The 23,935-nt window shown below is 35.9% G+C and overlaps 1 protein-coding gene across 1 annotated transcript; it reads left to right on the forward strand.

Annotated features, from left to right (window-relative positions):
- Positions 1-248: 248 nt before the first annotated feature.
- Positions 249-18,820, forward strand: LOC133644282 (aquaporin-4-like). The gene is made up of 8 exons (XM_062038653.1): positions 249-336; positions 430-534; positions 1,159-1,306; positions 6,151-6,571; positions 6,646-6,810; positions 10,823-10,903; positions 10,979-11,304; positions 18,259-18,820. The coding sequence occupies exons 3-7, from the start codon at positions 1,272-1,274 to the stop codon at positions 11,213-11,215; spliced, it is 939 nt and encodes a 312-aa protein (XP_061894637.1). The 5' UTR covers positions 249-336; positions 430-534; positions 1,159-1,271; the 3' UTR covers positions 11,216-11,304; positions 18,259-18,820.
- The last annotated feature ends 5,115 nt before the right edge of the window (positions 18,821-23,935 follow it).

Raw genomic sequence — 23,935 nt, forward strand, 5'->3', positions numbered from 1 at the left:
GATTAATAATCTTTTTTTTACAGTTTGTCCCTCATAATGTGTACCAAATAATAGGTGTATAAATGACACAATATGTTACTGCAGACTAATTAGGAGTCTTTGTTTGTTTACTTACTACTAAAAGACAAGTTGTCTAGTATGTTCACTATTTTATTTAAGGACTAAATGACAATAATAAACATATGTAACATTTTTTGTTCAAATAAAGACAATAATGACATTTTTTTGTGGTCCCCTTTATTTAGAAAAGTATCAAAACACATTTTGGTACCACCGGGACTGCTCTACTGCACTCTTGGCCGCAGTTTGACCCTGGAACTGATGGTTTCTAATGACGTGAGTTCACCTGTTGACATGTCATGTGTACTCCGAGTTGTCTTATTCCTGTCGACTAATTTGTTTGCGTATAACTTTGTCCTTTCTTCTCAGGTGTGCCGGGCTAATTGGCTATGTGGGGGCTTGCGGTCATGTGACGATGCCACCGTGAAGAGGAGGGAGATCTTAAACGTCCTCATGCACGAGTCGCCATGCAGGGTAACACACACACACACACACACACACATGTCACAATCACTGTCTGCATCTGATTGATTAGAGGAGGAAATAATGTTTTTTTTTTCAAATGAAGTCACTGTTATGACCTCTGCTCACTTTTAGAAGCAACACACACACACATAGTTAGGAGCAGAGCTTCGCTGCCCCCTGCTGGACGCTTTCATTACTACAACTATGAACAAGCACAATCATTGTCCAACTGCTACAACGCTGCTGTTGACACGTGACCTCCAAATTGTTGTCATTCCAACGCAAACTATTTCCAAACGACATCCTGTAATAAGAAATAATCTGTTCCAGAGTCAAACTGTGGCCATCGTAACAAATAATCCATGCATTAATGGAGAGTAAACACAAGTGTTAGCTGAGAAACAGAAGTGAGGAGGAAGTTGTGTACAAGGGGATGCTGCCACCAAGTGGCCTTGTATGTGTACTGATTATTTAATGAAGGCTTTATCATTATAAATAGTATGGCTTATATTTGACTGAGCAGCCAGACTTGTTCTATGTCACAGTAAGTTCCATTTCCTGTTCTATGGTTTTCATCACAGGTTTCCCAACTGGTTTCATTCGTGATGTTTTTGTGGGATTTTTTTTTTCCAGGATGTTTGGTTTGGCTTGGGATGATCTACTGCAGTCCTAAATAAGTTGGCCATCCCATCCCATCCCATCCCATCCTCCTATAAAAGTGCAGGGTGGTCTCGGGCTGTGGAGTCATGAGTGAGAGTGGCCAGGGTGTGGAGCACATCAGGTGAGTGCGTGCAGAAACATAAATGTACGTGATATAACTTTACGGAATAGTTATAGTCACTTTTTCATTCGTGCGGTTTCTCTTTTTTTAATGTTTTCATGTGATTTTTATGGATATTTAAGCTTGTGGAATTAATGGATTAACTCAAAGGTATTTTCCTACATTATTTTTTATCATACAGGGTGTCCTTAATGTTTGGACACGTATGCAAAATATATATGTATTAAAAAATATTTTAAATTGTTCATATATATATATATATATATATATATATATATATATATATATATATATATATATATACTGTATGTAACAAACTTTATTAAATGTAATCATTTTGATACATTTTTTGTTACATGTTTACCTTTTTTTTTTAATTAAAATTAAAATTGTTGTTTTACAATAATTACTTATTTCATGCATTATTTATTTTCATTTAATAATTGATTAATTAGATTTAACTTTCGGGTATTCCCTGTGTAATTATTTATACACAATAATTGTCTTATTTTCTGTATGCGGAGGCCATTTCTCTGTAAATTAACATCATTTCTTTAAAATGATCAATGCATTAATTACAAAACTTTAGTGAGTTTTTTATTTTCATACAGCACAATAACAACAGTAATAAACTGATATGAAATAAGGTTAATTAAACCCCAAATTATTATTGATGATGCAAAAATGCATATATTAGTGGGGGAGTTTTTTTAATCCTTCAAATTGTCATATATTTATAATGTAAAAACAAATTAAAATTCAGGTTATTATAATTTAATAATTTCAATTTAATAACTGTTACATGTTAACATTTTTTAAAATTAAAATTGTAGTAATTCTAGTAGTTTTGCAATAATTACTTTTTTAATGCATTATTTATGTTCATGTATTGCTTACATTTTACTTTTGACAATATATGTACGCAATGATTGTCTTTTATTGCTATATGCTGCAAATTATTGTGACCTTTCTTTAGAAAAAAAAACATGTTTATAGTATTTTTCTAATGTATCATACATGTTTTACAAAATTATTATGCTACATATATACTAAAACATCACAAAAGTAATAAACTGATACCAAAAAGGTTAATTAGTGATGAGTGATCATAATAATTCATAATTTTAAAAAAAATCATAATAGATAACAAATTACTGTACAAAAAGAATCTCCATAGATAAACTCCCACGACCCACTTTGTGTGACATGAACAATTATCGTGATTACTGAAGATGTTGTGATGCCTTCATTGTGTTTGTGCTGCCAATAACCAGTTCCGGTTCTGGTGGACTTCACCGGGACAAAGAGCCAACTATGTTCTACTCTGAACATTGTGTGTGTGTGTGTGTGTGTGTGTGTGTGTGTGTGTGTGTGTGTGTGTGTGTGTGTGTGTGTGTGTGTGTGTGTGTGTGTGTGTGTGTGTGTGTGTGTGTGTGTGTGTGTGTGTGTGTGTGTGTGTGTGTGTGTGTGTGTGTGTGTGTGTTCTTGTATTTCTACCCTTTTTGAGACATGAAGAAGGAAAAGTATCTTCCATATTTTTTCACATTGACTGTGTGTCGCTTTTAAAAGTGCTCCCCCTCTGGTCAACATATCAAAAAACAAGTGTGTGTAAGAAATTGAAATGCGCCCCCTTTGGCCAAAAAATTAAAATAAAATAAATATGTATATAGAGACATACTGTAATAACGAAGTAAATAATGAAGATTAAAAACCAACTACAAACGCAAAATAAATGTAAAAAAATAAATAACTAAAAGCAGTCTTTTTCTCACAATGTGTCGACTTTTTTTTATATAATTGGGAACAATTTCTCATATTCTTTCTGTTTCTGTAATATTGCAATATTTTCTTGTAAAATTTTTACTTTTTTTATGTTCAATTATTACTTTTTAATGCAAAATGGTGACATTTGTCATAAAATTCTGACTTATCACAACATTGCCAATTTGTTTGTTGTCCATTTTTTGAGTAAAATTATGACTTTTGTCATCATTTTGCTGAGTAAAATTCTGATTGTTATTATAATATTGCCAACATTTTTAAAGTTTTCTTATAAAATGGTGACTTTTGTCAAGTAAAATGACGACTCTTTTCATTAAATTGCCAAAATGTTAAGCTTTTCTTGTAAAATCGCGACTGTTATTGAGTAAAATTCCAACTTTTATCATAATATTGCATAAATTTTCTATTTGTCTTGTAACATTTTGACTTGCGTTGAGAAAAATTACGACTTTTTATAAAAATGCCAAAATTCCAAGTTTTTCTTGTGAAATTGTGACCTTTTTCTTGTGAAATTCCAACTCGTTTTTCACAACAAGCTTTTTAATATGTGCATAGTATGTATATATTATTAATGTTGTAAATACACATCTTTATATATCTAGAAAGGCTGGTCCTAAAGAGGGAGGCATTTTTCTCAGGTCTCAAGAAGGTAACAAATACAAGAATGTATGTGTGTGTGTGTGTGTGTGTGTGTGTGTGTGTGTGTGTGTGTGTGTGTGTGTGTGTGTGTGTGTGTGTGTGTGTGTGTGTGTGTGTGTGTGTGTGTGTGTGTGTGTGTGTGTGTGTTGTATTTCTAGCCTTCTTGAGACATGAAGAAGGAAAAGTATCTTCCATATGAGGAGGTGTGAACAAGTGATGACATAAATCAATAACATTGCATCTAATAGACAATGTCTCATTTGTGGTGACATCTATCAAAATGAGGGATTTTTATCATTGTCGCTTTTAAAAGTGCTCCCCCTCTGGTCAACATATGAAATAACAAGTGTGTGTAAGAAATTGAAATGCGCCCACTTTGGCCCAAAAATATAAATAAAATAAATATGTATATAGAGACATACTGTATTAACTTGAAGTAAATAATGAAAATTAATAAAGAATTACAAAAAAAATTAAAAATTACCTAAAAGCAGTCTTTTTCTCACAATGTGTCGACTTTTTTCATTTAAAATTGGGAACAATTTCTCACATTCTTTCTGTTTCTGTAATATTGCAATATTTTCTCTCAAAATTATTACGTTTTTATGTAAAATTATTACTTTTTAATGCAAAATGGTGACATTTGTCATATAAAATTCTGACTTTTATCACAATATTGCCCATTTTTTTGTTGTCCTTGTAAAATAGTGACATTTTTTGAGTAAAATTATGACTTTGTCATAATTTTGCCGAGTAAAATTCCGATCATTGTTATAATATTGCCAACATTTTAAAGTTTTCTTATAAAATGGTGACTTTTGTGGAGTAAAATGACGACTCTTTTCATAAAATTGCCAAAATGTTAAGCTTTTCTTGTAAAATTGCGACTGTTATTGAGTAAAATTCCAACTTTTATCATAATATTGCACAAATGTTCACTTTTTCTTGTAAAATTTTGACTTGCGTTGAGTAAAATGATGACTTTTTATAAAAATGCCAAAATTCTAAGTTTTCCAACTCATTTCTCACAACAAGCTTTTTAATATGTGCATAGTATGTATATATTATTAATGTTGTAAATACACATCTTTATATATCTAGAAAGGCTGGTCCTAAAGAGGGAGGCATTTTTCTCAGGTCTCAAGAAGGTAACAAATACAAGAATGTATGTGTGTGTGTGTGTGTGTGTGTGTGTGTGTGTGTGTGTGTGTGTGTGTGTGTGTGTGTGTGTGTGTGTGTGTGTGTGTGTGTGTGTGTGTGTGTGTGTGTGTGTGTGTGTGTGTGTGTGTGTGTGTGTGTGGGTGTGTTGTATTTCTAGCCTTCTTGAGACATGAAGAAGGAAAAGTATCTTCCTTATGAGGAGGTGTGAACAAGTGATGACATAAATCAATAACATTGCATCTAATAGACAATGTCTCATTTGTGGTGACATCTATCAAAATGAGGGTTCTCCCAAAAAGGAGGGATTTTTATCATTGACTGTGTGTCGCTTTTAAAAGTGCTCCCCCTCTGGTCAACATATGAAATAACAAGTGTGTGTAAGAAATTGAAATGCGCCCACTTTGGCCCAAAAATATAAATAAAATAAATATGTATATAGAGACATACTGTATTAACTTGAAGTAAATAATGAAAATTAATAAAGAATTACAAAAAAAATTAAAAATTACCTAAAAGCAGTCTTTTTCTCACAATGTGTCGACTTTTTTCATTTAAAATCGGGAACAATTTCTCACATTCTTTCTGTTATTGTAATATTGCAATATTTTCTCTTAAAATTATTACTTTTTTATGTAAAATTATTACTTTTTAATACAAAATGGGGACATTTGTCATATAAAATTCTGACTTATCACAATATTGCCCATTTTTTTGTTGTCCTTGTAAAATAGTGAAATTTTTTGAGTAAAATTATGACTTTGTCATAATTTTGCAGAGTAAAATTCCGATTATTATTATAATATTGCCAACATTTTTAAAGTTTTCTTATAAAATGGTGACTTTTGTCGAGTAAAATGACGACTCTTTTCATTAAATTGCCAAAATGTTAAGCTTTTCTTGTAAAATTGCGACTGTTGAGTAAAATTCCAACTTTTATCATAATATTGCACAAATGTTCCGTTTTTTTTGTAACATTTTGACTTGCGTTGAGTAAAATTACAACTTTTTATAAAAATGCCAAAATTCTAAGTTTTTCTTGTGAAATTCCAACTCATTTTTCACAACAAGCTTTTTAATATGTGCATAGTATGTATATATTATTAATGTTGTAAATACACATCTTTATATATCTAGAAAGGCTGGTCCTAAAGAGGGAGGCATTTTTCTCAGCTCTCAAGAAGGTAGCAAATACAAGAATGTGTGTGTTTGCTGAGCAGAACCAGCAGACAGAACCTTTTCCAGTCTCGGTGTTCCCGCTACAGGAGGTGCTGTTTCCCCCGCCGCCGCCACACGGTCATCGCCGACGCCATGACCGCCTTCAAGGGCATCTGGACTCAGGAGTTCTGGCGTTGCGTCGGCGCCGAGTTCTCGGCCACGCTCCTCTTCGTGCTGCTGGGCCTCGGCTCCACGGTCAACTGGGGGCCCGGCGAAGCGGCGCCCGACTTGGCGCACATCTCGCTGTGCTTCGGCCTGACCATCGGCACCATGGTCCAGTGCTTCGGACACATCAGCGGCGCTCACATCAACCCGGCGGTCACGGCCGCCATGGTGGTGACCCGCAAGCTGAGCGTGGCCAAGGCCGTGTTCTACGTGCTGGCGCAGTGCCTGGGCGCCACGGCGGGGGCCGCCGTCCTCTACGGGGTCACGCCGGCTTCAGTGACGGGGGCCCTGGGCGTCACGGCGGTAAGATCTTCTTCATGACCCTCCGCCAAGGAAGCTTTCGCCGTCACGCCTGGTTTTTTTATTTTCTTCCACAGGTGAACAAGAAGGTGTCGGTGGGGAACGCGCTGGTGGTGGAGATCTTCATCAGCTTCCAGCTCATCTTCACCGTCTTCGCCACTTGCGACCACAAGCGCAGCGACCTGAAGGGCTCGGCGGCGTTGGCCATCGGCCTGTCGGTGTGTGTCGGCCACCTGTTCGCTGTAAGGTTCATTAATGTACCAATGATAGTCACACACACACTAGGTGTGGCGAAATTATTCTCTGCATTTGACCCATCACCCTGGATCACCCCCTGGGAGGTGAGGGGAGCAGTGAGCAGCAGCGGTGGCCGCGCCCGGGAATCATTTTTTGGTGATTTAACTCCCAATTCCAAGCCTTGATGCTGAGTGCCAAGCAGGGAGGTAATGGCTCCCATTTTTATAGTCTTTGGTATGACTCGGCCGGGGTTTGAACTCACAACCTACCCATTTCAGGGCGGACACTCTAACCCGGGGGTCGGCAACCCGCGGCTCTAGGGCCGCATGCGGCTCTTTAGCGCCGCCCTAGCGGCTCTCTGGAGCTTTTTTTAAAAAATGTATGAAAAATGGAAAAAGATGAGGGGAAAAAACATTTTTTGTGTGTTAATATGGTTTCTGTAGGAGGACAAACATGACACAAACTTCCCTAATTGTTATAAAGCACACTGTTTATATTAAACATGCTTCACTGATTCGAGTATTTGGCGAGCGCCGTTTTGTCCTACTAATTTTGGCGGTCCTTGAACTCACCATATAGTTTGTTTACATGTTTAACTTTCTCCGACTTTCTAGGAGTGTTTTATGCCACTTCTTTTTCTGTCTCATTTTGTCCACCAATCTTAACGTTGTGCATGAGTGCACAAAGGTGAGTTTTGTTGATGTTATTGACTTGTGTGGAGTGCTAACCAGACATATTTGGTCACTGGATGACTGCAAGCTAATCGATGCTAACATGCTATTTAGGCTAGCTATGTGTACATATTGCATCATTATGCCTCATTTGTAGCTATATTTGAGCTCATTTAGTTTCCTTTAAGTCCTCTTAATTCAATTTATATCTCATGACACACTATCTGTATGTAACAGGGCTTTTAATTTGTTGCGGCTCCAGACAGATTTGTTTTTGTATTTTTGCTCCAATATGGCTCTTTCAACATTTTGGGTTGCCGACCCCTGCTCTAACCACTACGCCACTGAGTGTACATATTACATTAATTTAATGGACATATAATCAATAGAATGGGTTATTGAGAGTATGTGAAAGTTGTTCACTTCTGTGATGACCTCCTCAAAGTTTAGTGATCATTTAGAAATATCAAGCAGCTCAAATGTGCTCAACTTGTCTTTTAGTAGTAAGTAAACAAACAAAGACTCCTAATTAGTCTGCAGTAACATATTGTGTCATTTATACACCTATTATTTTGTACACATTATGAGGGACAAACTGTAAAAAATTGTTATTAATCCAGTTGTTCATTTACTGTTAATATCTGCTTATTTTCTGTTTGAACATGTTCTATCTACACTTCTGTTAAAATGTAATAATCACTTATTCTTCTCTGCTGATGTATGCAGTAACATATTGTCATTTATCTACCTATTACACATTATAAAGGACAAGTGGTAGAAAATTAATTATTATCGACTCAATACGTGCCTGTACTTGGTATCATTACAGTGGATGTCAGGTGTAGATCCACCCATGGCGTTTGTTTACATTCTGACGCAGATGAGCTATTGTATCCTCCTACACTGTGCAGTGAAGCATGTTTAGCTACTCCTCGTCCTCCAGTGATAATGCTACATGTAAGAAATGTACTTTATTTGTTGCCATGGATTTGATTTGATTTTTATTAAGGATCCCCATTAGCTGGTTGCCTCAACAACCCACTAGTCTTCCTGGGGTCCACAATTCAATACAATTACAAGTAAAATCATATAATTATAACTACACAATACAGAAAAAAAAAATAAAAGCATCAATAAAAAAACAAGCAAACAATTTACAGTCACAGAATAATAATTACCATATAAATATAACAAACAAATCATCAATGAGCAAACTAATTTAAAAACTCAGATAAAATATTACTCTCTTTTTAAAAACCTGTTTACTTTCAATGCTGGTGAGAATTCGAGGCAGGTTATTCCAGAGCGATAAAGATCTATAAATAAAAGATTTCCGCAAAGCATTCTTCCTGGGACGAGGGAGTACAAAATGCCCCTCACTGGATGCCCTGGTATTGTGATTATGTATAGTGCTACTGTGAACTATTTGGGCCATGAGAAAAGCAGGAGTTTTACTACCGGTTACTGATTTGAACAATATAAGAGTATTAGCCAACAACCTGTTCTGCACTGTTAGCCAGGAAAGAGAAGCATGCATTTGGTTCACATTGGTTCTTAGTGAACAACCAAGAACCAGCCTTGCTGCCCTATTCTGGACAATCTGGAGCTTACTGATCTCACCACTTGCAGCAGACGCCCAGACTGTAGAACAATAGTCAATATGACACAAGACTAAACTCTTAACAATTTGACAAAGAAGAGGTGGATCAGCAAAACCAGCACATTTCCTGGAAATACCAACAGCCCTTCCCATCTTTGTAACTATATCACTGATATGATTTGACCAGGATAGAGTGCAGTCCAGCATCACTCCAAGGAGCTTGGCACTTCTGACCTGTTGAACTGTTGAAATACCTAGCCTCAAATCCAACTTTGGGTCACAAGATAACCCTTGCCTAGTCCCCAATATAATACTTTTTGTTTTTGAGGTGTTAAGGACAAGTGTGTTACATACTGTCCAGTCATGCACAGCTTTTAGTTCCTCACTCAATACTACATTAAGTACACTGCATGATGGTGCAGCATGATATAAGGTTGCATCATCAGCATAAAGAACCAATCTTGCACGCCCGGTAGCCCAAGGTAAATCATTGGTGAATATAGAAAAAAGTAAAGTTCCTAGGCAACTTCCCTGTGGAACACCACAATCCAAACTTCTGCTATTAGACAAGCTGCCATTAAGATACACCTGTTGTGATCTTGAGGACAAATAACTCTGTATCCACATTAAACTTGAAGTATTAAAACCATAACATTTAAGTTTCTCAATTAAAAGAGAGTGGTCAATCATGTCAAATGCAGCACTAAAATCTAACAGCACAGCTCCAACCAACATAGAATTATCTATAGCATTAAGCCAATCGTCCGTCATTTGTATAAGAGCCGTGGACGTAGAGTGGCCCGTTCTATATGCATGTTGAGAATCAGTTGCTAGCCCATTTGATTGAAAGTAAGCTTGAATTTGTGCATACACACATTTCTCCAGTATTTTACATAACCCAGGTAGGATGCTTATTGGTCTAGAATTGCCCTCATTGAAAGCCAATTTGGTATCCTTATGTAGAGGAGTAACCTTAGCCACCTTCCATATCTTTGGACACAGGCCCACTTGTAAACATTTATTAAAAATATGACAAACAGGCACTGATATGATACCAGCAGTCATTTTCAGTAATTTACTATCCAGGTTGTCTACACCAGCTACTTTGTTGTCAGGAAGAGAGTGTAGTAACCTCTCAACCTCACTGACTTCAACCTGATGAAAATTGAATTCACAGTTCTTATTATCCATTATAATATTCCTAATGAGGTCAGCTGATTTGTTGTTATTGGATATATGCATACCATGCCTTAATTGAGATACCTTGTCAACATAATAGTTATTAAAATGATTGGCAATGTCACATGGCTTAGTGAGTACCAACCCATTTGATTCCACAAAAGGTGTACAGACATTGTTCTTTCTACCCATGATTTCATTCAAAACAGGAGACCAGGATTAGTGATTTAAAGTAGCTAGAACACTGGCTGAGGGTGTTTCAGTGTTATAACTTCACCTTTATCTTGACTTTTTACACCAAAATGCGTCCATTCTCCCTTTTCTGTCTACACACTGTGTCGGCTTGTAAGTACTCTGTGTGTGCGCGCTGCCGAACATGCTCCTCTGCTGGTAAAACCAGCAATGTCATCCTATACAGAGTCACACCTGTATAGGATATGTTATGACGTAGCTTAGTTCTGCGTGGCCTTGTTTAGCGACTTCAATGAACACAGAAAGGATGTTTGTGATGTTATTTGACATAGTTGTGGGTCGAGGGTGAGGAGTGAGCGTGTATTCCGTCCTCAGATTCCGTACACGGGCGCTAGCATGAATCCTGCTCGCTCCCTGGGCCCGGCCGTGGTCACATGGTCCTGGGAGAACCACTGGGTAACGTATTCCTTCCAAAGAAGTCTCATTAGTGGTTGTTCCTTATCAGAGTATTCACCTGTTGTGTTCATCCAGGTGTACTGGGTGGGCCCGGCCCTAGGAGGGAGCGTGGCGGCGGCCCTGTACGAGTACCTCTTCTGTCCGGACCCGGAAGCCAAGAAACGTTACTCGGACGGCTTCGGCAAGACGGCGTTCACGGGCTCCAAACAGCGGCAGGACTCGGTCACGGCTCAGGAGCCGCTCTTCGCCGCCATGGAGGCGGAGCGGGGCCGCGAGCGGGAGGTCTCGGGGGAGGTGCTGTCCTCCGTATGACTAGACAGGAAGCGGGTCCGGGTCTGCTTGGCTGAGGCGGGTCTGAAGGAGACGGACCTGCTGTAGACCAACATCAAATGTCTAAAAAGGTACCTTTGGGTTCAGAGGGCTAAACATGTGGCTTCTTCTACTTAACCGCAGAAAGTACTTGGTCTTTATTGGGAGTTTTTATTAGTACTTTGTGTAAGATGTTACTGCCTCAGGAAGAAACTGACTTTTACAAATATAAACAATGTTTTATAAATAATATTGAATATACATTGTTGTATTATTTAGTAGAGTACAAACCCCAAAAGCGGTGAAGTTGTCACGTTGTGTAAATGGTAAATAAAAAGAGAATACAACAAATCCTTTTCAACTTATATTCAATTGAATAGACTGCAAAGACAAGATATTTCATGTTCACACTGAGAAACTTTGTTATTTTTGGCAAATAATCATGAACTTAGAATTTAATGGCAGCAACACATTGCAAAAAAGGCATTTTTACCAGTGTGTTACATGGCCTTTCCTTTTAACAACACTCAGTAAAGGTTTGGGAACTGAGGAGACACATTTTTGAAGTGGAATTCTTTCCCATTCTTGCTTGATGTACAGCTTAAGTTGTTCAACAGTCTCCCTTCTCATATTTTAGCCTTCATATTTTCAATGTCTGGACTACAGGCAGGCCAGTCTAGTACCCGCACTCTTTTACTATGACGCCACGCTGTTGTAACACCTGGCTTGGCATTGTCTTGCTGAAATAAGCAGGGGCGTCCATGATCACGTTGCTTGGATGGCAACATATGTTGCTCCAAAACCTGTATGTACCTTTCAGCATTAATGGTGCCTTCACAGATGTGTAAGTTACCCATGTCTTGGCCACTAATACACCCCCATACCATCACACATGCTGCCTTTTACACTTTCACCCTAGAACAGTCCGGATGGTTCTTTTCCTCTTTGGTCCGCAGGACACGACGTCCACAGTTTCCAAAAACAATTTGAAATGTGGACTCGTCAGACCACAGCACACTTTTCCACTTTGTATCAGTCCATCTTAGATGAGCTTGTATAAATATATACATATTTATTTATTTTTAAATTAATTTTGGCCAAAGGGGGCGCATTTCAGCTTCTTACACACACTTGTTATTTCATATGTTGACCAGAGAGGGAGTACTTTTAAAAGCGACACAGTCAATGTGAAAAATCCCTCCTTTTTGGGAGCACCCTCATTTTGATAGATGTCACCACAAATGAGACATTGTCTATTAGATGCAATGTTATTGATTTATGTCATCACTTGTTCACACCTCCTCATATGGAAGATACTTTTCCTTCATGTCTCAAGAAGGCTAGAAATACAAGAACACACACACACATTCTTGAATTTGTTACCTTCTTGAGACCTGAGAAAAATGCCTCCCTCTTTAGGACCAGCCTTTCTAGATATATGAAGATGTGTATTTACAACATTAATAATATATACATACTATGCAAATATAAAAAAACTTGTTGTGAAAAATGAGTTGGAATTTATCAAGAAAAAAGTCACAATTTCACAAGAAAATCTTAGAATTTTGGCAGCATTATAATAAAAGTCGTCATTTTACTCAACGCAAGTCAAAATTATACAAGAAAAAATGAACATTTGTGCAATAATTTGATAAAAGTTGGAATTTTACTCAATAACAGTCGCAATTTTAGGACAAAAGCTTAAAATTTTGGCAATTTTATGAAAAGAGTCCTAATTTTACTCGGCAAAAGTCACAATTTTATAAGAAAACTTCAAAATGTAGGCAATATAATAATAATCTGAATTTTGCTTCGCAAAATGATGACAAGAGTCATTGATTTACTCAAAGAATTTCACTATTTTGCAAAAACGACCCAAAAAATTGGCAATATTGCGCTAAAAGTCAGAATTTTATATGACAAATCTTACCATTTTGCGTTAAAAAGTAATCGTTTTACATAAAAAAGTTATAATTTTTGCATAAAAAAGTTATAATTTTACGAGAAAATATTGCAATATTACAGAAACAGAAATAATATGAGAAATTGTTACCAATTTTATATGAAAAAATTCGACACATTGTGAGAAAAAGACTGATTTTAGTTATTTGTATTATTTATTAAATGTTTTGTTTGTAATTGGTTTTTAATCTTCATTATTTACTTCGTTATTACATTATGTCTCTATCTACATATTTACTTTATTTTTTTAAATTAATTTTGGCCAAAGGGGGCATATTTCAATTTCTTACACACACTTGTTATTTCATATGTTGACCAGAGGGGGAGCACTTTTAAAAGCGACACACAGTCAATGATAAAAATCCCTCCTTTTTGGGAGCACCCTCATTTTGATAGATGTCACCACAAATGAGACATTGTCTATTAGATGCAATGTTATTGATTTATGTCATCACTTGTTCGCGCCTCCTCATATGGAAGATACTTTTCCTTCTTCATGTCTCAAGAAGGCTAGAAATACAAGAACACACACACACACACACACACCTTAAATGAGTACAGGTTGCCTGCAAGCTAAAGTGTTTTTTAGTGTAAATGCTTTGATGATTAGTCAAGGAGCAAATGACCTGCTCCCCCAAGAAATGGGCCACATTATTCCCCCAGGCCCGCCCCCAGGAGCACTGGCATGCAAGCGGTGATAAAATGGCGTGAGAAAAAAAAAGCAAAAAGGCACAGGTGCACACGGCGTGTGACCAAAGTGCATACAAATCAGTTAGAAGCACAGCTAATTGTTGAAGTGAGCAGCACCTGACTGACTAGCAAAGCACTTCTGGTCACATGACTGCGGCGGAGCAGGAAATATGTCAACAAACAGCTCGCATGGGGACTTGCAGGCTTGTGCAAAATTCTGAATTTTAATTCAAAGTTCATTGAAGAATTGGAATTTAGATTTCATTGGCTCAACCCGACAGGATGTTGAATTGGAATGAAATGAACTGAGAAATATACTTTAGCCAAGAGTTACAACATGCCACTTGCCAAGATTGAACATGTTATTTCTAGAAATGTCGCTAGTTTTAAGAGTTATTGACGTATTTTCAGTCATCATTTAGCAGTAATCATTATAATTTGTCTATGGTAGTTTAAAAATGTAAAAAGTTTGGAGAGAAGAAACCTATTCAAAAACTAACATAGGAAATCTAGTTTAAACATCCCATGGATGCTTAATTTAAGAATTTCAGAATAAAATACGTATCTCTATCTTAAACTCTCGATACAGAAGTGTGTTATCAAGTCAAATGAACTGGTTCCATGGACAGATTATTTCACTAGTTTTAGTACTTTCATCTTATATTTTGTCAGCTCCTTTTTGCAGTGAAAGGATTTGCAAAAAGGTTTTTAAAAAATACTCAAAATACAAACACTAATACAGTGGAACCTTGATTCACCAACTACTGGTTCTTGAACGGGTTTCGTAAATCGAAAGGTTTGCATAGTGAAGCAAAATTCTCTATAAGAAACAATGTGAACATGAATAATTGGTTCCAGCCTGGACAAAAGTCCATATTTTAGTGAAGGTTTGTACACTTTTAACTAGGGATGTCCGATAATATCGGCCTGCCGATAAATGCGTTAAAATGTAATATCGGAAATTATCGGTATCGTTTTTTTTTTATCTGTATCGTTTTTTTTGTTGTTTTTTTTTTTAATTAAATCAACATAAAAAACACAAGATACACTTACAATTAGTGCACCAACCCAAAAAACCTCCCTCCCCCATTTCTTTCTGTTATCAATATTCTGGTTCCTACATTATATATCAATATATATCAATACAGTCTGCAAGGGATACAGTCCGTAAGCACACATGATTGTGCCTGCTGCTGCTCCACTAATAGTACTAACCTTTAACAGTTAATTTTACTCATTTTCATTCATTACTAGTTTCTATGTAACTGTTTTTATATTGTTGTACTTTCTTTTTTATTCAAGAAAATGTTTTTAATTTAGTTATCTTATTTTATTATTATTTTTAAAAAGTACCTTATCTTCACCATACCTGGTTGTCCAAATTAGGCATAATAATGTGTTAATTCCACGACTGCATATATCGGTTGATATCGGTATCGGTTGATATCGGTATCGGTAATTAAAGAGTTGGACAATATCGGAATATCGGCAAAAAGCCATTATCGGACATCCCTACTTTTAACACAACATAAAGTATTGTACAGTACTGTATAGTAAACAAAGGGGTGATGAATAACTATCACTTTAATAACAAGCCTCAACAACAACAACAACGGCAACCTGAACTGTCCTGCGTATGCGCTGCTCTGCCAACAGAAGTCCCTTTGGTGCCCTCACAAATGATCAGAAATCACAAATATCCTGAACTTTAACAACCACATTGCGTCAATAATAAACATTTTAAAAAGTATTAACATCCACAAGGAGCTGAAGAGTCAGAGAGGGGTGGGGGGTCGGGTTCTGAACGAGAGATAATCTTTTCCTTCGCTGTAAAATAAGGCATCTTTTTTATTTTATTTTTTTAATCCAGTCTCATCACAATGAAATCATGCCGTTTGTCAATTCTACCATACTTGTGGGCGTCATTAATGTACTCCTCGCAAAAAGTGACACCTTTGTTTGTAACTTTAATCAAGGGTCCTTGAACGCACCACTATTATGTGCAATAAGATGCAAAATGGACACGTGACTTTCTCCTGTGCTGCCACAAATACATGTTATATTTTTAAGTTTGTGAATGCTTCAAAGTCAAAGATTAGTGACACCTGTTTGTAACTTTAATCAAGGGTCCTTGAACGCACCATATTTATGTGCAATAAGATGCAAAATTGACACGTGACTTTTTCCTGTGCTGCCACAAATAGATGTTATATTTTTACGTGTGTGAATGCTTCAAGGTCAAAGACTAGTGACACCTCTGTTTGTAACTTTAATCAAAGGACCTTGAACGCACCACTATTATGTGCAATAAGATGCAAAATTGACACGTGACTTTTTCCTGTGTTTCCACAAATAAATGTTAGAATTTTACGTGTGTGAATTCTACAAGGTCAAAGACTAGTGACACCTCTGTTTGTAACTTTAATCAAGTGTCCTTGAACGCACCACTATTATGTGCAATAAGATGCAAAATTGACACGTGACTTTCTCCTGTGCTGCCACAAATACATGTTATGTTTTTAAGTTTGTGAATGGTTCAAAGTCAAAGACTAGTGACACCTCTGTTTGTAACTTTAATCAAGGGTCCTTGAAAGCACCACTATTATGTGCAATAAGATGCAAAATTGACACATGACTTTCTCCTGTGCTGCCACAAATAGATGTTATATTTTTAGGTGTGTGAATGCTTCAAGGTCAAAGATTAGTGACACCTCTGTTTGTAACTTTTATCAAGTGTCTTTGAACGCACCACTATTATGTGCAATCCTCACAAAAAGTGTTTAGTTTTTTTTAAACTCCCCACCGATTCCCTCCTCCTGTCCACGCTGGTCCTGTTGAGTTTGTGGGACTCATATTGAGTTTGCAAAATGGACACAATTTGTCAAAAGACACACAAACACAGGGGAAAAAGGCCCACACGCTGAGTAGTGAGCAACTGTAATGTGCAACAAGGGGAGTGGGGGGCTCCGCCTCCTCACTAAAATACCGCGCCCTGCTTTTTGACTGCTGGCGTGACACCAAATGAATGAACGAGGCGTTCAAAGACAGACACGGTTCGCACACGGAGGCGTGTTGGGCTCCGTCTAAAAAAAGTTTGTAAATCGAAAAGTTTACAATTAAGCAAGGCAACTTTATTTATGTAGCACGTTTACAACTACTTTTAAATTTCACCAAAGTGCTTTACAGGTTGAAAAGCGTAGAGCAAAACAAAAACAAACAAAAAACATAAACAATGAATGAACTATACAAGATAGTGCAAAAGAAATATGGTAAAAGGGTGCGAATAAAAAGTAAAATTGCAAGATAAAGAAATAATAAATAAATTTAAAAAAAATTTAAAAATAGACAGGTTTGTAAATGGAGGTTCCACTGCACTATTATTTTCCATCATTTTAAAAGTTAAAAGTAATGATCGTAGAAGTAATAGTAAGTAATGTGAAGCATGATTCTGCAATACTCCAAAATGATGAATTGGAATGTAAATCCTAGTTCAAGTCATAATTCTCCTTTAATTAAAGATGTCCGATAATGGCTTTTTTGCCGATATTCCGATATTGTCCAACTCTTAATTACCGATTTCGATATCAAGCGATACCGATATATACAGTGGTGGAATGAACACATTATTATGCCTAATTTTGTTGTGATGCCCCGCTCGATGCATTAAACAATGTAACAAGGTTTTCCAAAATAAATCAACTCAAGTTATGTAAAAAAAAAAAAATGCCAACATGGCACTGCCATATTTATTATTGAAGTCACAAAGTGCATTATTTGTTTTAACATGCCTCAAAACAGCAGCTTGGAATTTGGGACATGCTCTCCCTGAGAGAGCATGAGGAGGTTGAGGTGGGGTGGGGGTAGCGGGGGGGGTGTATATTGTAGCGTCCCGGAAGAGTTAGTGCAGCAAGGGGTTCTGGGTATTTGTTCTGTTGTGTCACGGTGCGGATGTTCTCCCGAAATGTGTTTGTCATTCTTGTTTGGTGTGGGTTCACAGTGTGGCGCATATTTGTAACAGTGTTAAAGTTGTTTATACGGTCACCCTCAGTGTGACCTGTATGGCTGTTGACCAAGTATGCCTTGCATTCACTTGTGTGTGTGAAAAGCCGTAGATATTATGTGACTGGGCCAGCACGCAAAGGCAGTGCCTTTAAGATTTATTGGCGCTCTGTACTTCTCCCTACGTCCATCATAAATGTTACTTTTTGAAACCGATACCGATAATATCCGATATTATATTATAAAGCATTTATCGGCCGATAATATCAGCAGTCCGATATTATCTCTAATTTAAATGATTGAATTTGAAGTTTGGAGACATTCTTAATGCATAATTGTGCACAGGCTTGGTGATTTGGACAGGTTTACATCTACAGCTTCTACTTCCTGTTTAGATCCTGCGTGGAATATCTACCTGGAGGAGGAGCAGGAGCGGACTCAAGCCTGGATGGTTTGGACTGTTGGAGTCTAAAGAAAACAACAACAAAAACGGGGTTTAATAGAAGATGAAACACTGGAGACGTCCTTTCAAGAGAACAGAAGTGGACCTAAGAAGGACCCCTGAGGTACAACACAACTGTTTTTGCCCTCACTCAGCATGGCGCCTAATGTTGCTGAACAATCCAGTCTGCTGCAGCTCATTCAAGGCCGTCCAAAGTGCGGCCCGGGGGCCATTTGCTAAACAATCATTAGCATTTTTGTATTACCATGCTAGGTTGTTTTTGCCAACTTTGCAGCTACTGTATGCACATCACCGTCAAATATCTTGTTACCTGACGGATGACACCTGTTAGCATGTTAAGGTTAGTATGCTAGCTTGTTTTAGCTCATTTTGTAGGTTTAAACCACAGTCATATTTTGGTACTTGTATGCTAAAGTTAGCATTAGGTTTGTCAAAAAATGGATTTTCGAATGAATTCCTACTTGTAATGATTCTTAGAATATATATATATATATATATATATATATATATATATATATATATATATATATATATATATATATATATATATATATATATATATATATATATATATATATATATATATTAGGGCTGCAACTAATGATTAATTTGATAATCGATTAATCTGTCGATTATTACTTCGATTAATAATCGGATAAAAGAGACAAACTACATTTCTGTCCTTTCCAGTATTTTATTGAAGAAACCCAGCATACTGGCACCATACTTATTTTGATTATTGTTTCTCAGCTGTTTGTACATGTTGCAGTTTATAAATAAAGGTTTATTTTAAAAAAAAAAAAATTAAAAAAGCCTCTGCGCATGCGCATAGCATAGATCCAACGAATCGATGACTAAATTAATCGGCAACTATTTTTACAAACGATTTTAATCGATTTAATCGATTAGTTGTTGCAGCCCTAATAAATATATATATATATATTTTATTTTTATTTTTTTTTCCTGTCCTGTTTAGACAGTCAGATAAATCCTATAGTAGATGTAGATGATCTATATCTGCTGTAAATATTGACTTTAGAAAAGAAAAGTGTCTGATACTTCTCTTGTTGTCTTATTTGTATTTGACTTTATTAAATGTTTGGCTAGAATTGTATCAAACAGAACCAGTTTTCTTTGAATGAATACAAACATTAATCAGAGCTGTTTATCTAATTTGATTGAGGAATGTAGTTCATCATAGAACTGGCACCCAATGTTATTAAAAAAGTATTGATTTTGAATCGAGAATCAGTTCTGAATCGAATCATTACCCCCAAGAATCATTTTTTCCAGGTACACACTTCAGAGTAATCTATTCGCATGTTGTAGCTAGCATTTTAGCATGCTAGCTTTTTATTTAATTTAACAGGTCTCACCTCTGTCATATAGTTTGGTATTTCACTCATGCTAACTGTATACATGTTATTGTTAATATGGTACTGTTAGCATGCTAGATGTTGTAGCTCATTTGATCACCTCTGATATATAGTTTGATATTTCACTGATGCCATCCATCCATCCATCTTGTTCCGCTTATCCGAGGTGGGGTTGCGGGGGCAGCAGCCTAAGCATTGAAGCCCAGACATCCCTCTCCCCAGCCACTTCTTCCAGCTCCTCCCAGGGGATCCCGAGGCGTTCCCAGGCCAGCCGGGAGACATAGTCTTCCCAACGTGTCCTGGGTCTTCCCTGTGGCCTCCTACCGGTCGGACGTGCCCTAAACACCTCCCTAGGGAGGCGTTCGGGTGGCATCCTGACCAGATGCCCGAACCACCTCATCTGGCTCCTCTCACTGATGCTAACTGTAAAACATGTTATTGTTAACATGGTACTGTTAGCATGCTAGATTTGTTGTAGCTCATTTTGCTCATATTTGTTGTTACTTGACGCTGTCTGGCCAGCGTGCTAACTGTTAGCATTTCAGTCCAGGTACACACTTTAAGAGTCATCTATTTTGGTAGTTGGCGTGTGTTGTAGTTAGCTTTTTAAGTTAAAGTAGCAATGATTGTCACACACACACTAGGTGTGGCGAAATGATCCTCTGCATTTGACCTATCCCCTTGTTCACCCCCTGGGAGGTGAGGGGAGCAGTGAGCAGCAGCGGTGGCTGCTCCCGGGAATAATTTTTGGTGATTTAACCCCCAATTCCAACCTTTGATGCTGAGTGCCAAGCAGGGAGGTAATGGCATGCATGTTAGCATTTGGCAAGCTAACATGAGCATTCTAGCTTTTTAACTAATTTAACAGGTCTCACCTCTGTCTTATAGTTTGGTATTCCACTCATGCTAACTGTAAACATCAATCAATGTTTATGTATTAGTTATTTAATCAATGTTAAACATGTTATTGTTAATATATTACTGTTAGCATGCTAGATTTTTTAGCTCACATTTTTTGTTACTTGACGCTATCTGGCCAGCGTGCTAACTGTTAATTTAGTCATCGATTTGTTGGATCTATGCTATGCGCAGAGGGTTTTTTTAATTTATTTTTTTAATTAACTTTTTTTTTTTTAAATAAACCTTTATTTATAAACTGCAACATTTACAAACAGCTGACAAACAATAATCAAAATAAGTATGCTGGGTTTTTTTTCAATAAAATACTGGATAGGATAGAAATGTAGTTTGTCTCTTTTATCCGATTATTTATTGATTAATCGAAGTAATAATCGACAGATTAATCGATTATCAAATTAATCGTTAGTTGCAGCCGTAATATATATATATATATATATATATATATATATATATATATATATATATATATATATATATATATATATATATATATATATATATATATATATATATATATATATATATATATATATATATATAGCTAGAATTCACTGAAAGTCAAGTATTTAATTTATTTATATATATATATATATATTAGGGCTGCAACAACTAATCGATTAAAGTCGATTATAAAAATAGTTGGCGATTAATTTAGTCATCGATTTGTTGGATCTATGCTATGCACGGAGGTTTTTTTTTTTGGTTTTTTTAATTAACTTTTTTTTTTAAATAAACCTTTATTTATAAACTGCAACATTTACAAACAGCTGACAAACAATAATCAAAATAAGTATGCTGGGTTTTTTTCAATAAAATACTGGATAGGATAGAAATGTAGTTTGTCTCTTTTATCCGATTATTTATTGATTAATCGAAGTAATAATCGACAGATTAATCGATTATCAAATTAATCGTTAGTTGCAGCTGTAATATATATATATATAGCTAGAATTCACTGAAAGTCAAGTATTTAATTTATTTATATATATATATATATATTAGGGCTGCAACAACTAATCGATTAAAGTCGATTATAAAAATAGTTGGCGATTAATTTAGTCATCGATTTGTTGGATCTATGCTATGCACAGAGGTTTTTTTTTGTTTTTTTTAATTAACTTTTTTTTTTAAATAAACCTTTATTTATAAACTGCAACATTTACAAACAGCTGACAAACAATAATCAAAATAAGTATGCTGGGTTTTTTTTCAATAAAATACTGGATAGGATAGAAATGTAGTTTGTCTCTTTTATCCGATTATTAATGGATTAATCAAAGTAATAATCGACAGATTAATCGATTATCAAATTAATCATTAGTTGCAGCCCTAATATATATATATATATATATATATATATATATATATATATATATATATATATATATATATATATATATATATATATATATATATAGCTAGAATTCACTGAAAGTCAAGTATTTAATTTATTTATATATATATATTAGGGCTGCAACAACTAATCGATTAAAGTCGATTATAAAAATAGTTGGCGATTCATTTAGTCATCGATTCGTTGGATCTATGCTATGCGCATGCGCAGAGGCAATTTTTTTAATTTTTTATAAACCTTTATTTATAAACTGTAACATGTACAAACAGCTTAGAAACAATAATCAAAATAAGTATGGTGCCAGTATGCTGGGGTGTTTTTTCAATAAAATACTGGATAGGATAGAAATGTAGTTTGTCTCTTTTATCCGATTATTAATTGATTTTATTTATTTTTTTGTTTTTATTCAGTCATTGGTGGAGCATAATATTGTTTTTAATATTCCATCCATCTTCTTCCGCTTATCCGAGGTCGGGTCGCGGGGGCAGCAGCCTAAGCAGGGAAGCCCAGACTTCCCTCTCCCCAGCCACTTGGTCCAGCTGTGCAGCACTTTGGAAACATTCTTGTTGTTTAAATGTGCTATATAAATAAAGTGGGTTGGATTGGATTAATCGACGAAATACTCGACAGATTAATTGATTATCAAATTAATCGATAGTTGCAGCCCTAATATATATATATATATATATATATATATATATATATATTTATATATATATATATATATATATATATATATATATATATATATATATATATATATATATATATATATATTTATATTAGGGCTGCAACTAACGATTAATTTGATAATCGATTAATCTGTCGATTATTATTTCGATTAATCGATTAATAATCGGATAAAAGAGACAAACTACATTTCTATCCTATCCAGTATTTTATTGGAAAAAAACAGCATACTGGCACCATACTTATTTTGATTATTGTTTCTCAGCAGTTTGTAAATGTTGCCGTTTATAAATAAAGGTTTATTAAAAAATGTTTTAAAAAAAATAAAATATATATATATTTTTTTTTAAATAAAAATAACTCTGCGCATGCGCATAGCATAGATCCAACGAATCGATGACTAAATTAATCGGCAACTATTCTAATAATCGATTTTAATCGATTTAATCGATTAGTTGTTGCAGCCCTAATATATATATATATATATATATATATATATATATATATATATATATATATATATATATATATATATATATATATATATATATATAAGAAATACTTGAATTTTAGTGAATTCTAGCTATAAATATACTCCGCCCCCGCCCCCCTCAAACCCCCCCAAATCTCCTGAATTTGGAGGTCTCCAGGTTGGCAAGTATGACATATTCCGTACAATTGACCACTAAATGGTAACACCCGAATAAGTTTTTCAACTTGTTTAAGTCCACGTTAATCAATTCATGGTCAAAATCACCACTTCAAGATGGCGGCCCAATTTCTCGCGTCACAGCAGCCAATGCTGCGTCTCCCTAGAAGATGTCTATGGGTGGGATGGTGTACTTAATGAGGTGGTCACCGCAGGTATGTTTAGCCAGGAGGCACTAAGCAGGTTAGTGAGCGGGATGATTGTGAAGGTCACTAAAACTAAGCAGGTTAGTGAGCGGGATGATTGTGAAGGTCACTAAAACTAAGCAGGTTAGTGAGCGGGATGATTGTGAAGGTCACTAAAACTAAGCAGGTTAGTGAGCGGGATGATTGTGAAGGTCACTGAAACTAAGCAGGTTAGTGAGCGGGATGATTGTGAAGGTCACTGAAACTAAGCAGGTTAGTGAGCGGGATGATTGTGAAGGTCACTAAAACTAAGCAGGTTAGTGAGCAGGATGATTGTGAAGGTCACTAAAACTAAGCAGGTTAGTGAGCGGGATGATTGTGAAGGTCACTAAAACTAAGCAGGTTAGTGAGCGGGATGATTGTGAAGGTCACTA

The sequence above is a fragment of the Entelurus aequoreus genome, linkage group LG27, assembly GCF_033978785.1.
Source record: "Entelurus aequoreus isolate RoL-2023_Sb linkage group LG27, RoL_Eaeq_v1.1, whole genome shotgun sequence".
Lineage (NCBI taxonomy): Eukaryota > Metazoa > Chordata > Actinopteri > Syngnathiformes > Syngnathidae > Entelurus > Entelurus aequoreus.

Excerpts from the sequence above, each read along its gene's own strand:
- LOC133644282 (XM_062038653.1), top strand. The coding sequence starts at position 1,272 with ATGAGTGAGAGTGGCCAGGGTGTGGAGCACATCAG. Across the intron at positions 1,307-6,150 it reads CAGGGTGTGGAGCACATCAG|GAGGTGCTGTTTCCCCCGCC; the intron begins GTGAGTGCGTGC and ends TTCCCGCTACAG. Across the intron at positions 6,572-6,645 it reads GGGCCCTGGGCGTCACGGCG|GTGAACAAGAAGGTGTCGGT; the intron begins GTAAGATCTTCT and ends TTTCTTCCACAG.